Genomic DNA, 14,822 nt, shown 5'->3' on the forward strand with positions numbered 1-14,822 from the left:
TCAGCACCTCACATGTGGAAATGGCATTATCCACACGCAGTGGACATCAAAGAGGGAAGGGATCCCACATTCTGGGAAACTAATAGGATTTATTTGGTTCTAGCTCTCCACTGGGATGGGTATAAGGATAGATTCGTGTCTACATTCCTCTTCATCTCTGTGTTTTGTACACTTACAGGGACACGTCGTACGGCCATAAGCCACACACACTCACACCCAACCCCCCCGGACCCATTAAAATGACATTACAGGCCTGAGCTGGGGCTGTGTGAGTCTCTGAGGACCCTGTGCTTCACCTGGGGGGGCTGAAGCTTTGTATCAGGGGACAACCAGCACTACGCACCCGTGAGGCCCCATTTTGGAGAGGCTTTGCTTGTGTGGGTGCAAGCTACCCTCAGGGCTACACCTTCCCATTGCTCTTTGGATAGCAAAGTCCAAGCACACAACTTCTGTGAACAAACGAAGCCTCAGGCCACCTGAAAAAGGCTGAAAAAATAGGGTTGCTGGTGCTAGAGCTCACTGATGGCTTCCCAGGCCAGCCTCTACCCCCGTGGCAAGGCACCAGCCACCACCTCTGCTGCTGAGCTCTGCCCTGGGCACAGGGCAGATAGAGACACAAAGCTCCTCTCCTTTGTATTTGGGTGGAACATGGGGCAGAAAAGCAGCAGCTAGCTCAGTTGGTACAGCCAGAAGACTGAAAGAAGTGTGCAGCTCATCAAGAAGGGCTTGCTTCCCAAAGCACCCAGCAAACGGGCTGGGGCTTTGTGCGTTTTTTCCCTTCCCAAGGCAGACAACCCTGAGGGGCATCAAAGGGATTCAGTTACATGTCTGAATCCCAGTGGGACACAAATTCTGATGGGTCAGGAGTAAAAGAGAACATCCAAACACACGTGAAAGTATTACAGGAGAACAAGCTGAGGGGATGGGCCAGGCCAGGGGGTCCAGCAGGGGCCCAGCTCCACCACAGCCTCAGGCCCAGGCCTGGCTCTGCGGCTCCACACACACAGACCTGCTGCTGCAGAGGGACCCATGCTGATAAGCACAAACGTTTTGCCAATACATCAGGCCATGACACAATGAGGGCATTGTGATCTGAATTATTTTAGGAGAGGAAACTCTTTATGAGGCGTTTGTTTGATGTCTTGTGTTAAGCGGAGTGAAATGCCGTAATAAAGGCATTAGGAGTGCATTGTGTATACAAGTGACAATTCATTTACCTCAAATAAGCAAACAAATTAGTTTTTAGTGGCTGGCTTTGCCTGTGCTCAGAGGTGCAGAGAAGTCAGGATGAGCAGCGGAGCATCTGTATCATTATGGGTAGCTGTTATCAAAAACAGGCACCAGAAGGGTGCTGCATTAACACCTAACGGCCCCGCTAAGAAACAAACTCTAAAGGACGAGGATGACAAAGTCCTCTGGAGCCCTGTGATCCCATCAGGAACCAGCAGAGGTAATGGATCTCCTCCTCTCGCTGCCCTGTGATCTCAGGTAAGTCCTGCGTGTTCCTGGGAGCAGAACGGAGGTGATGGAATTGCCCTACTTTGCCAGAGACTCGTCAAACACTTTTAATATCCTGGGGTTGGAGACCTATAAAAACAAGAACTCCAAATGTAAAGCCTGGGAAGACAGTAAAGCTTTGAGTGTGAAGGAAAAAAAAACCCACACCCCTTGAGAGAAGCCAAAGCAAAGGTTTTTGCTTTCCCTTGTTATCTTAAAAGGAAGTTTCTTGGCTTTGAACTGGACTGGGGAAGCTTTTGGTTTGTCCCCAGGGTGGATGCTTCTCCTTGGGCGTTTGTACCCTCACTGCACGAGGCAGTTCTTCAAGGTGCCACGTCCGTGCCTCTTCTGGTCCCTGCTGGAGGTGGCACGAGGCTGACAGCTCCCAGTTACACTGCCTGTCCTGCCCCTCTGCTCCTGCAGACCCCCATCCTATACACGTGCAGCTCATTAACGTGCTTTACCCTGTGTCTCTGCGCCTTCTGGCAACGAAAGATCTGGGGACTGGGCAAGACAAGGTGCAAAAACCCCAAATCAAGGGGTTTTGGTTAACTTTGATCAGGAATTTGTGCTAACAAACTCTTTTCCTTCACGGATCCCTTCACCTCAGGTCATACCGAAGAGATCTGGCAGAGCTGTTAATGGGCTTTGCCTCCTTCCAACCGTTAAAAGCGTTTTTGGAATGGAGCCCCACACCTTTTATGAACTGCTAAGAGAGATGGCCCCTGGTCCACAGTGCTGGGACCTGAACCAATTCTCCTTTCCAAGGTCTGGGGCTATTCACGTCTGTAATTCCCTTCTTAACCAGTTTACAGTCGGGTTCCACCCATAAATTTCAGACCTGCCAACACAACCCGGTGCAGAAGGCACGAGGAGTCCCACCAGGAGCTCTGCACCACTCGTTGCTGCCGTCGGGCAAATCCCTGCATGCTTTGTATATAACGTGGAGTCTGAGACCCTGAAGGAAAGCGCTACAGCAGTTACAGATGAATTACAGCTCTTACTGAATCTGAGCATACCCACGTATCAAAGGGGGGCTCAGCTTTGGCATTCAGGTTGGGACACATCGCTTTGCTAGACCAACACTTTCCTGCTATGTTCCTGCTGCATCTGCACGTCCAGGTGCCAGCCCAGGAACACTCCTCAACCCATGGAAAGTGGAAAAACCTCACACAAACATCGCTTCTGCTAATTGTGCCACAGGAAAAGCAAAGAATAAGGAGCTAGGAAGTGCTGAAACCGTGGTCTGGTACCTCAGAGACGTTGATCCGGCCCTCCTGGAAGGAGCAGGTGGTGGGGTCGTGGGTGCACAGGTTGCGGTACTTGCACCAGTGGCAGCGGAAAGCACTGTTCACACAAGACAGGCACCTGGTGGGGAGAAGGGACAGGTTACAGGGGAGGTTATTGGGTTGGAAGGCCAACTGCAACGGGTCAGCCTAGCCAGAGTCCCCGCTCAGGGTCCCTCACAGGAAAACAGCCTCTTTGGATGGAGTTTGGTACAACAAAAGTAACAGACAGCAGCACAATCTTGGGTCTGGGAAAACAAACACTCAGAAGAGAGTATTTAAACAGCCACACAATTAATCCAGTAATAAAATACAAGCTTGGATTTACTGCACATCGTTGCATTGTGTACAATAAAACACAGCATTGCACAGACACCCGGCTTGATTTTTTAGCTTTGGTAAAAACTGGAAAACAAAGCAAGCCTGGCAAAAATTGGATCAGCTATTTTACAAGTCAGGAATGCTTAAAGTCAGTGGTAACACTTCAGCTGGCCTCAGAGTGCACCTCTCTGCCGTGTGGTTTTCTGGCTGCTGCTTTCAGCTCTGCTCTGCCCCAGCTCCCTGCAGGCTCCTGAGCTCCCCAGGACTTCCAGGTCACCACCTTTGGTCTTTCCTGATTCTGCTGTCTTAAGGACCACTGGCTCTCCTTTGCTTCAGAATGGGGGTGTGTGTCCCCACTCCATCTACTCCTTCTCTTGTTAAAATGAGCTGAAAAGAGAAGCCACCACCCAGGCTCCTGACCCCCCTGCAGCTCCCTGGGCACACAAATTCATGCCCTGAGAGCTGAGCCATCTTCGGTGGGCTCACCACGCCTGGATCCAGCACAGGGTGGTCAGCAGAACCTGTCTGCAAAACCAGCATCTCCTCACCCATCCACAAACCCCTCCTGCCCTTCCGAGCCCCTTGCAAATGCCCACGGGTGCATGCTCCGTGCACCACAACCCCTTCACATGCTCCTGTGCTGCTGCAGACCCACAGCCCTTCCCCTACTTGCTCTCCCAGTGCTCTGCCTGTTGCAGTGAGGACTTTCGGGATCAATAGGTCTCTCTCCGATGCTAGCTGAGCCCCGTATTCCTTTCTGCTTCTCGCATGTTGTGCTTCATTCCTGCAAGGCTGCCTCATGCCCTCGTTGAACTCACTGATAATGAGTGCAGCATGATGTAAGTGCTACAGAATTTACAACCGTGTTAGCACTTTATCTCCAAACATGAGCTTTGAGAGAGGCATGGTCAGATGGAGCCAAATGACGGGACAGAAGACACATTGCCTCTCCTGATCCAAACACCCACTCTGAGGAGAAAACAGGGGTCACCACAACGTCACCCCTCAAGCAAATCCAGGCAGACGAGAACCCAGGGGAACCACAGACAGGACCACAAGTGCTCGTGGTGGGGCAGGGGCTGGTGCTGTGAAACCTGGCTGAGGGACAAGGGAGCACAGACAGAGCTGTGTGGAACACGGCAGGAGGCAGGGACCACGGGGTGGTGGGTACAGACTGCTGGAGAGACACTACACAGGGACTGAAGGATCATCAGGGCTCCTCTCAACCTTGTGCCTCTGCTGTGTGTGGTGGCTCAAAAAATAAAGAAAAAAATAAAGAAAAATGGAATGGATGCCTAGAAAAACTCCGGGCTAGCCAAACTCGTCAGAGCACACAGCCCTCTTCCAAGTGCAGCAGGGAGGGCCTCATAGCTTGAGGCTTCAAATCCAGCATGGAAAGGCTGTGAGTGACCCCGTGCTGGCACTTCTTGGCTCCTACCAGGCTTCTTGGGCAGCAAATCCTGCTCCAAAACCGGAGCTGAGAGCTGACCCCTGCAGCGGGAGACGTCACCCAGCCCTGCAGGGACAGCCGCTTGCTACCCAGCTTGTGCCAGGTCCTGTTTGTGTTTCATTTGGGTGCTCTGGGACTTGCTTTGTTTCCAGAGAGAAGTCTGCAAACGCTTCAGATGCTCAAACACAACTGCACGGCCTGCCAGCTGCGTGCTGCCTGCTGGGGCGAGCACACGAGGCAGGGGGCTCCTGCTCCCGGACCCCAGCCCCAACCCTGCCGCTGTGCTGGGACTGCGTGCTGCCCACCTCCCCATCCCTTTTCTGCCTTCTCCCACCGAGATGCATCCGCGTTCACAGTTGCAGGATGGAGCAGCTTGGGGGCACCAGCAGGTTAAGGTTTTGTCAGGCTCGTTCCGCCTGCGCCTCGCCAGGCGGGGAGAGCTGCAGCCGCTCAGAGGGCAGGGAGCCGTGGGCTCGCCTTGCACAGAGCACCCACACTCAGAGAACAGCCCAAAGACCCCCTCCCGCAGGGAGCTTCCCCCCAAAATGTCCCAGGAGAGGCTCTGGGGCTTCAACCAGGAGCAGCCCCCAGGGGGCTGGCAAGGGGGGGAGCGCACTCACAGCTGGTGGGCGCTGCAGTTGTAGAACTTGAACTCGGTGCTGACGAACGTGCGGCCCGTCTCCCGCGACTTCAGCTGCAGCACCACGCCGAACCAGTCTGCGGGGCAGAACAGAGGCAGTCAGCACCCCGGCTGTAACGGGGGGAGCAGCGCTGGGTGCCAGGGGGCTCCCCGGCTGGCCAGGGTGCCGAGCCCTCAGTGCGGGGCAGGAGGCGCAGGCAGGCTGCACCCCCAGCACCCCGCTGCTGAGCATCCCCCCCGAGCACCCCGGGACCCAGGGGCTGCCCGTCTGCAGCAGCCCCTCCAGGCCTGATCAGACCCGGTGGCAAAACCCCTGGGTTGCCCCATGTCACAGCTGAAATGAGCTGGGGATCGGGATTGCGTCCCCTTCCCTACAGGATTTCTGTCTCCAGGACAAACACACACTAATTCAGTCTGGCCCAAGACTAGAATAGGAGCTAATTGTGGAAGTGAGGCCATTAGCGGCTCTTTTTAGGAGCCTCATCCCTGGGTTAATTAAGAGCAGATTGCTCTTCCAGAGCTGCCAGGGTAAGTCTGCAACAGCCCTGCTACCGCTGTGGCTCCTGGCCCCAGTGATCACCAGTTCCGAGGCTCCCTATAATGTCTGAGAAACACAGAGATATCAGCAGGGATGCACCGCCGACACCTGGAAGGATGCCAAGGAGAAAATGAGTTTTAAGCAAGTAGCATTTTGTTTATGGGAAGAGAAAATAAGGCAGCGGTGACATTAGTGAAGAAACAGCCCAAAGACGGGGACCGAAAAAGGACAGGGAACGCACAGACTGCTGCCTGCCCGTCTCCTAAGGACGAGCACAGGCAGGTCCCTGGGGCCAGCGTCTTCCACAGAGTGCCGAGTTTCTCCATCAGCATCCCCAAAGGGCCAGCTCTACCCAGCAGATGCTCCCAGCCATGCTTTCTGGTGGCACAGGCGCTCGCACCACGACGCAGACACTCACCTTGATCCACGGGTATGGCAGGAACGTCCTTGGCTGCTGGCGACACGCACACCACGCGGCTGCCCGAAACCTGCCCCTCCACCTCCGTCAGGTTCCCAAAGAGGCAGGTGACCCCGGCGGCCAGGTCCGGAGCATCGCTCACCAGCAGGCTGAGCTGCAGCCGGGGGGAGAGGAGAAGGGGAATAAAACAAGGAATAAAAGAGCCAGCAAGTGGTCAGCAGGAGAGCTGCCCCAGCACCCTTCGTGCCCTCGGTACCCACTGCTTTCCCACTGCATGCTGCCGCCCTTCAATCACCCATCCACACACAAAGCAGCCAACTGCCTTTTGCTGGGGGAAGAAGAACGAAGGTTCAGCAGTGCACAACCACCTCGCTGAGCTTTTGGATGCTGCAGTTTGGGAGGGAGGTGGCGATAGCAGCTTTTCGTCCCCCACTTGCTTTGCAGAACCAGCGCCGCCCTCGAGGGCTGCAGCAGCACCAACAGAAATGGGGACAGCCCCCAGCACGTGCAGCAGCAGCAGAAACCTCGGGGGCTGCCAGCACCAAGCCCAGCTGTGGGCACGCAGCGGCCCCGGGGGCTCGCGGGACGGGGCTGCAGCTGCCGCAGCGCCTGTCCACGGGTCCTGGTGCGCGGGTGCTCGGGGGGCTCGCGGGGAAACAGCTGGGATGCTTGGGAGAGCCAGGGCTCGGCACAGCTCACAGATGGGCTGCTTGGGAAACAAAGCCTTGCCTTTCAACGGTTAATGAAACCGGACCGAGAGAAACGCGAGCTGGGGCCCGAGGGGAAGGGGAATTTGTCTCTGTGATCCCTACCCCCTCGCCCCTCCTCACCAGCGCCCTGCAAGCCTGACTTCATGGGAACACACTTGTGCTTTTGGGAAGGGAGAAAGACTGGAGAACGGAGCGTTGGCTGCGAACCCGAGACCCGAGGGCTCCTTCCCCTGCCCGTGACCTACCGGGAGGCTGTGCTGGGACACGGAGATGCTGCTGGGCTGCACGGTGATGCTCATGCACTGCCCGATGCTGTCGGCAAAGCGGTACGGCTCGGCGGCTCGCTCGCAGCTGTCCCGCGGGGAGCACCTGGCACACACGGGCACACGTCAGCACACACAGAGCCCCCCAGGAACAAAACCCTCTGGGCATGCCAAGGGGACCAGGACTGCTCCCCGCAGCTCGTTATCCCTATTTTTGTATGGCAGGTGTCCTCAGAGTCAACTGAAATTTTGAGGCAGAATCAGGTAAAATGTGAAAAACAAGTTCAGTATGAGAACAAGGTGAAGCCGGGAAGAAGCAGTCACTGAATGAAGGGAATGGCAGCACGGCCAGGGCTCGGGCTGCAGCTATAAGTGCTGAAGGGGAAATGTGCGCCCAAGTTAATTACAGTGGGAAGATGAGTGCCCACCAGGAAGCCAGGGAAGAATTATTAATGTTTCGAGACGGATATCAGACAATGCAGCACCGCACTGGGATCCCTCAGGGATTTTCTATTTCATGTAATTTAGGGAAAACCTTGTTCTTCAAAACCTGCTCCCCGGCAGCAGGTGACATATTGGCCTTTTGATGTTAATGGTGTTAATAAACCATCAGCAAACTTTATCACTTCTCGCTCAGCGATGATCCTGGACCCCGGCTAAAATCACGGCGCAAAGGTCGGAGGATCCAGATGCTGTCACCAGACCCACGTGCCACCGGCCAGCTCCATGACAGCTCTCCAAGTGCACTCGCTACTTAACGAGGTGCTGCTACTTAACGAGGCGCTGCTGTCAGATTGCTTCTCTCCCTGCGCCCCTTCGCAGAGGCCTGGGCAGCCTCAAAGACACGCAGGCGTTAGCAGAAACATCCTCTGCAAGCAGCTGGCAGGCGCCTCGCAAAATCAGCACCCAAAATCGGTGTTTGCGGTGCCCAAAATCAGGCCTTGCAGCACCCAAAATCAGGGCTGTTGTTTCCCCTGCAGTGCTGTTGGCTTTTGGTTAAGAACAGTGAAGTTTAAGCCTTCCCTTACAAACCCCAGCGTGATAGCCAGCAAACACTGCTGCTGTTCTTCTCTTCCTCTCACCCCTCTTTATTTTTTGGAGCGTAATGGAGCTAAATATGAACGCTGCCAACGGAAGACTTATCGAGGTTTAAGTGAATCTGTAAGATAGCTTTAAAGCGAGCTCTTGACTGGAGCCTTTATCTCATTGACTCGCCGGAATGGCTCTTTTTTATCATACTATTTATGGCAACAGCCCTAACAGAGATAAATAGGGCTGTAGACAATAACAGACTCGCAGAGAGCAGCATATGGAAGAGCCTTGCAGGTTTCGAATCCCACTGGGCTGAAGAGACTCTTTAACAACCTCCTCGAGGCCTCTGCTGGCTCCCGAGGAGCGCGGTTCCAGCAGGAGGAAGAGCAAGCGATCCCTAGCACCTACACACCAGCATTGCTCTCTGGGCAGCCAGCACCACAACCGTGGCCGATTCCTGCTTGTGCTCGCTGGTTTAATCCTCACAGGCAGCTCGTCCATGAGCATCACTGCTCCTAAATTCCAGGCGTGCACGTGCCCATGGCAGCATCCCACTGCACAGCAGAGCCTGAATCCCTGACTCGGGCTGCTCAGAGACAAGAAGGCGTGATGATCGCACGGGGAAAGGTTTGTGCAGTCCCAGGTGATGAAATTTTCATTCCAGGACAGCTCGCATCCTTTTGCTTTCCCCTCGTTACTGGCTGTGTAAAACCTCTCCGGCTGGCAGCAACACTGCACCCGGTGCCGCCTGGAACAGGGCGCTGCTCCCCGCATGTATCTCACACTTGTTCACACACCCAGAGCATCAGGATTTACAATTCAGAAGCAGCTGCTGGGGGTCTCGCAGGGCACAGACCCCAAACCCCAGGGAGGCAAATCCCATAACACGCAATAAGGAGAAACAACGGGATTTCAGCCCCCGATCGAGACTCAGTGCTAGTTTTTATCAGTGCTGTTGATGGCCACGTTGCTCACGAGGCCGTCCCCTCTCCTGCTGATTCAAGGACCCAATCTCTGCCCTTTTTGCCTCTCACCCTCCCACCAGCCCTCAGAAAAAACATCGTGAGCATCCCACCCTGACCCACAGCCTTCCTGCTCGGCCAAGGAGCAGCTGCTCCAGCTGGAAGGGGGAAATGCAAGAACTAGAGGAGAGCTGACAAGTTAAACACGAACACGCCAGCGCTTGGGGCCTCCCAACAAATTTGACGGAGGCTTCAGGAAGAGCAAGATAAACCCAATTATTTACAGCTAAAGACAAAGGCTAAAAAATGAGCATTGCTCTAAGCAGGCTGGGAAAGTGCAGACACTCGAAGGGAGGGTTGAGAAATACCATCGGGGAACAAAGTCCTGCTGGAAGACGTCAATGCCTAAATGCCGAGGGCAGAGGAAACAGCACTTTTCTCTCCTCTTGACATTGGGGAGAAACTCTGCAAAATTAAGATAACAACCTTTACCTGCTTCCCAGGTAAAGTGCCTGGCACAGCCACACCACCGATGTGTTCAGACTGCCTTGCCCTGGCACTGAGACGTCTGAAAAACCTGAAAAGCCTCCCAGTTCCAAAGCTAATGTGACAGTGAAGGCTTCCCACCACGACAGCACATCTGGGGCTTTGCTATGGGGCTGGACAGGCTCCTCTGAGAGGAAAAATAAAAACGAAGATGCCCAGACACTGCACCCCACAGTGTTGTGATCCTGGCAGGGGCACCAGGGGCTGCTCCGTGCGTGTCCCAAGCCCAGAGAGAGCCAGGCCATGGGCAGGATGCTCAGCACCAGGTTCTCCTGCATCTCCCTGGGTGCGGCACCAACCCTGCAAACCAGGCAGGCCCTGCTGGGTGCCGGGAGCCAGGTCTGCACCCCAAAGCACGCAGGTCCCTAATCCAGGCCGGATTTTGCACAAGAGCCTGCCTTTTCCCTCTCTCCCCCTCCAACACCTGCTGCTCAGGCATGTGGCCAAGTGTTATTGTGCGGGTCCCCGAGCTCTGCCTCCGCCCCGATTTCCATGCAGCTCAGGGGGCTGCTCTGCAGGCTGGCACGGGGCCGGAGGGATTTCTATTCCTCTCCTCCAGCATCCTCCGGGCTCGCCCCTCCTCCCCGCATCGGCGTTTGCCTGGTGGTCCCCTTCCGCTGTAGGAAGCGATCCTTCTTGTGGCAGGGGACAGAAAGAACAGGGACACCTCCTGAATGCAGAGCGCGTTTCCTGCAGCTCCCCTGAAAGCACCAGCCCTCAGCCCGTGCTGCCTGGGGCCGTGCAGGAGCGCTGCCAGCCCCGAGCCCCGCTGCCCCTGGCCGGCTCTGCCCCAACGGGGACGGCTGCAGGAGATGCTCCCTGACCTCGCCATGCTGAATTTCAACATCTCTTCCAGCCATGCATAATAGGGCTCGGTGCTCCGCTCTGTTCCGGCGCTGTGACCTCACCGAAAGCGAAGCCCTGCTCATCTCAGCAAGCCTCCTGTTGCCTCTCAACGTTTCCCATTAATCAGAAGGGACTGGAGGCTCAAGCAGCCGGGAGGAGCGTGCAAAACGTGAGGGCTCTGCTCCCCCAGGCTTTAATTCTGCTTTTCTGTGGCATCCCACGGCCCCCTCCCTGTGTGCTGTGCGCAATCCACCTCTCCCAAATAACAGATTTCTCTTCCTTTACATCTTCATGGGAGCTCAGGGCTTTCAGCAGCACTCACACTGCAATGCAGGGAACAGCCAGGGAAGGGAAGGATGGATTCAAGGGACTTCAATGTAATTTGTTTTTTGCAAGTGGGGGAGGCTCTTGGGGGTTGTGAAAGCTGCTTTTCCCATCGCTGCCACTGGCGTGGATGCGGGGGCCGAGGCCGGACTTACATGTGGTGGAGCGTGCACCAGCCGCAGTGGGGGTCTCCCGAGCTCAGGCACTCCCCGCAGGTCGTGTACTGCTCGCAGGACTCCACAGGCACCCGGGACACCTGCAAGGGAGAAGCACAGCCTCAGCGAGTCTGTCGGCACGGCGGGGCAGGCAGAACCAGGAGCCCAAGTTAACGTTTAGTGCTCGTGCAGAAGGCTGTGGGGCCATGGTTTATGGATCACGGATTAAGAAGACCCTATATAATTCAGAAATAAAACCCAATGGCAAAACCAGTCTGCTGCTCCTGCTTTCGGATCCCTTAAACTGATGCACGCATAACGCCCTCACAAAAAAATGAAGGGAAACGGAAAGGCAAAATTCAAGGAAAAAGGATTTCCTGGGGTTAGGGATGGAAGCGAGCAGAAGCAGCAGCTTGTTCTGCTTTAAAGAGAAGGCAGAGAGCCTGCCTGCTCCGGCAGGTCTGAGCACACCGCGTGCTCCCACAGGTGCTCACCTCTCCCAGGGTCTCAGAGGGGTCCCAGGGGGGTCCTGGGGGGGTCCCAGCCCTGCCACCCGCCCGTAGCCGCCCCGTCCGTCACCAGCTGGGGCGCGGGGTGAAAGGAGCAGTGTGTGCCAGACAAAGGCCACTTTCACGCCAAGTGCTGTTGAGGCGGTGAGAACCCAGCTCCTCTCTCAACACGACACCGACGGGGCCGCTATTCTTCTCGTTTCCTGAGCCCTCCTTAACAGCTTTGCCTGAAACGGAGCTTGGGTGGGTGTTTAGGGTTTTTAGCGGAGCCGGAGCCCGTGGGATGCGTGCGGGGTAAGCGAGTGGCGGGTGGGCGAGAGGCAGAGCCGGGTGGGATGTGCACGCATTTAGCCCCGGCTGGCTGCACAAAGAGCTTCAGAAAGGGAGAAACGTGGGGTGAAGGAGTGACACGGAGGTGTTAGGACAGAAGGAAGCTCTCCCTGTCCTGCCGGGGCAGAGCCGTGGCTGCGTCCCCCTCTGGGGGGGCTCTGACCTCCTGCGAGGATGGGCAGCTCTGTTTTAGCCCTCCCCAGGTGTTCGAGCTATTTCTGACCGTGTCTCATCCTGCACGTGCAATTCACATCACTCAACACCACCGTCAACATCACAGTGATCGATTAAGCCGGTGTCCACGAGACACCCTCGGGAGGGGACTTCACCCCTGCGCACCCAGCAGGTGCCTGTGAAAGGCACGCTGAGTTTATAGCACGAGCAGACACTTGGTGAGGTTTCTTCCATCTGGGCACACAAAGCCCCTCACGGGCACCGTGCTGGTGCGGGGGCAGCTCACCCCCAGAAGCAGCAGCTCCCCCAGGGTGCCCGGCACCCAACCTGCCCGCCGCACCCAGCACAGCTCCGAGCAGCCCCCGCAGGAGCCACCAGCGGCCGCAGGATACCCCAAGGAAGGTCAAAAGGTTTTGCCTAAAATCCATCCAGCCCCTTGCAGGGCTCCTCTGGCCGCTCCCCAGCCCGTTGGGTGCTGCTGATCCTCTCCTCCTGCCCACGGGGTGAGGCTCGGCAGGATCCGTCCCTGCCATCTGTATGCAGCTCAGGGCTGCTTTGGTGTTTGTGAGGAGCTGCGTGCTCTCGCGGCGCTCTATAAATAACGGAGGATTTGAATTATACGAAGAGCAGTTTGTTGCAGATCGTTTTATGTTATGCGTTTTGGGTTCTTTTTCTGCTCAGAAGCTGTGGCTTCTGTACGTGAGAATTCTTTAAAAATTACACAGGAATTTTGAGCGATTCCTCGACTCGCAGATTTCCAGCCCAAACGGGACCATTTGATCCTTTCTTTTTAATGCCTGCATAACTCAGGGCAGGCAATTTCACCCCTTCACCTCGTCAGCACATTCAATCTCTGGTGAGTGCAGCAGAGCCTGCCCAGCACCCACAGCCCCCGCACAGCACCCACAGCCCCTGCTGGATGCTTAGCCGGGCTCCTGACCCCACCTGGAGAGAGGCCCAGGGCTCTAGGAGGGAATTTATCATCTGCTCAAGTGCTTAGGCCTACAACTTCAAAATTCACCCTGAGAATTAATGCCAGGAAACCCACAATGCCCAATTAAGTGGTCAACCAAAGAAGCTCAAAAAGATTGCGGGCAGAAATCATTTAAATATTTGCAAGCATGAAAAAGGTTGGGGAGCTGCAGCATTTGCCCAGTTCTAGCAGAACCAACACATCCAACCATCCTTGCCATCACCCGTCCAACCACCTGAAAGGCTCCAACGCTGTAAAGAACGTTTCATTTCAATGGAAAAACAAACCACATCCATTAGGAGGCTATAGCTGCATGTCCCATGCCTACCACAGACACAAAACCGAAAGCCGTTTCCTTCACAGCTGGTACAGAAGCAGGGCTCAGACTCCCTTCCCCAGCCTGATGGCAGGCTGGAAACGCTCTCTTGGCTTTAAGTATTTTTAAGCTGTTCTCTGCCGGCCTAATTATCGTTAGGAGACCAAAGTGCTTGTGTGCGTGAACCGCTGCACTGAGGAGAGAGCAGGAGATGTGGGACACGGTGCCACAGACCTGTGTCTGCGGGCAGGAGACCAACACGGGTCAGTGCTGATTAAAAAACCACCTCCAAGGCACCGAGGTCGGAGAAACGGGTTCCAGAGGATGCTGAAATCTCACTGCTGGGCATTCAGCAGGGCAAAACCCAAGAGGCAGCTGGAAACGTCAGCAGGGCAGGGTGCTGCTGTGCTCCCCAGCGCCTGCCTGCAGACGGGGTTTGATTTTGTGGTCTGCTCGCTCACAGCACTGCTGGGGCAGGTCTGAGTGCTCCGTCCCCTTCTGCCACCGATGGGCAGGAGCCCCAAATCCTGGTCCCCACAGGGTCCCTGTCGTGTCCTGCCAGCCCTGGCCCTGCTCCGGTGCCGGCGCCTGGCACAGCCCTGTCTGTTTGCTCTCATCCTCGCTCGTCCCCGGGGGTGAGGCTGCGTGGAGCAGGATGGTTTATTTGGAGAGGGCTTTGGTTTGCACTATTTAGTTTTTAAATGCAAATACCTCTCTCTATTTACAGTAGAGAAGATGGGCCAGGGAAATGTTCCTGGCACTCACAGCAAACACCCAGAAGGTTTATTGCTGCTCCAGGAGTGCATTTCCCACCCCAGGCCCCAGGAAACTTTGCTGCCTGAACCTACGAGCTTATCCCCAGGGCACGCGGCCCTGCCCTCAGCCCAGAGCACCAGCAGACCTCAGCCTCCAGCTTTCCAAAGTGAATACCGAGTTTGGATGCCCTTAGACTTCTGTTCCTGCTCTCCAAAACAGGAGTCGAGATGTCCTGAGGCCAAGCAGACGCAGGCAGTGATTTTCCTCAATGCAACATCACCACCTGCACCTCCTTGCTGCGAGGTGGACCACCAGCCCCACTGCCGTGTCTCTTCCTCCTGCCTGTGCCCCAGCTCTGCTGTTGAGTTTCTCGGTTCCCCGTTTACCATCCTACTTCCCAATAATTAAATGTAAAGTCTCGTTACTGCTTTCCTTGACTGCCTGACCACATCAGCCAAAGCCAAAACAAAACAAAGGAAATCAATCCAGGCTCTCCAAAACACACAAACTCAAACTCTGCCAGACCCCAGAAAAAAAAGTACAATAAGTGCAAGAATCCAGCTCCAAATGCATAAATACACATAAATACAGCCAGAACCAAACAAAGCCAAGTTTCCACAGCTTACGCCTGCTCCAGCAAGGGCCTCTGCCCTGCAGACCGGGACAGGTCCCGTCCCATCCCATCACCCTGCCCCGAGAGCCACGGGCTGCTGCAGCTCACACAGAAAATGTATTTTTAATGACTTTGGGGAGCGAAGTGGAGATGCCAACCAGCT

General features: G+C 55.6%; 1 protein-coding gene across 1 annotated transcript in view; it reads right to left on the reverse strand.

Moving 5' to 3' along the window:
• Positions 1 to 14,822, reverse strand: part of PLXNA2 (plexin A2) — a 147,996-nt gene that overhangs the window by 48,625 nt on the left and 84,549 nt on the right. Inside the window, exons 5-9 of the mRNA XM_082778346.1 lie at positions 10,989 to 11,089; positions 7,106 to 7,229; positions 6,151 to 6,304; positions 5,175 to 5,271; positions 2,751 to 2,865 (exon numbers count right to left, since the gene is read on the reverse strand). Coding sequence (XP_082634472.1) covers positions 2,751 to 2,865; positions 5,175 to 5,271; positions 6,151 to 6,304; positions 7,106 to 7,229; positions 10,989 to 11,089 — 591 coding nt within the window. The remainder of the gene's footprint in view (positions 1 to 2,750; positions 2,866 to 5,174; positions 5,272 to 6,150; positions 6,305 to 7,105; positions 7,230 to 10,988; positions 11,090 to 14,822) is intronic.

The sequence above is a fragment of the Aythya marila genome (genome assembly GCF_965140915.1).
Source record: "Aythya marila genome assembly, chromosome: 24".
NCBI classification, from domain to species: Eukaryota; Metazoa; Chordata; class Aves; order Anseriformes; family Anatidae; genus Aythya; species Aythya marila.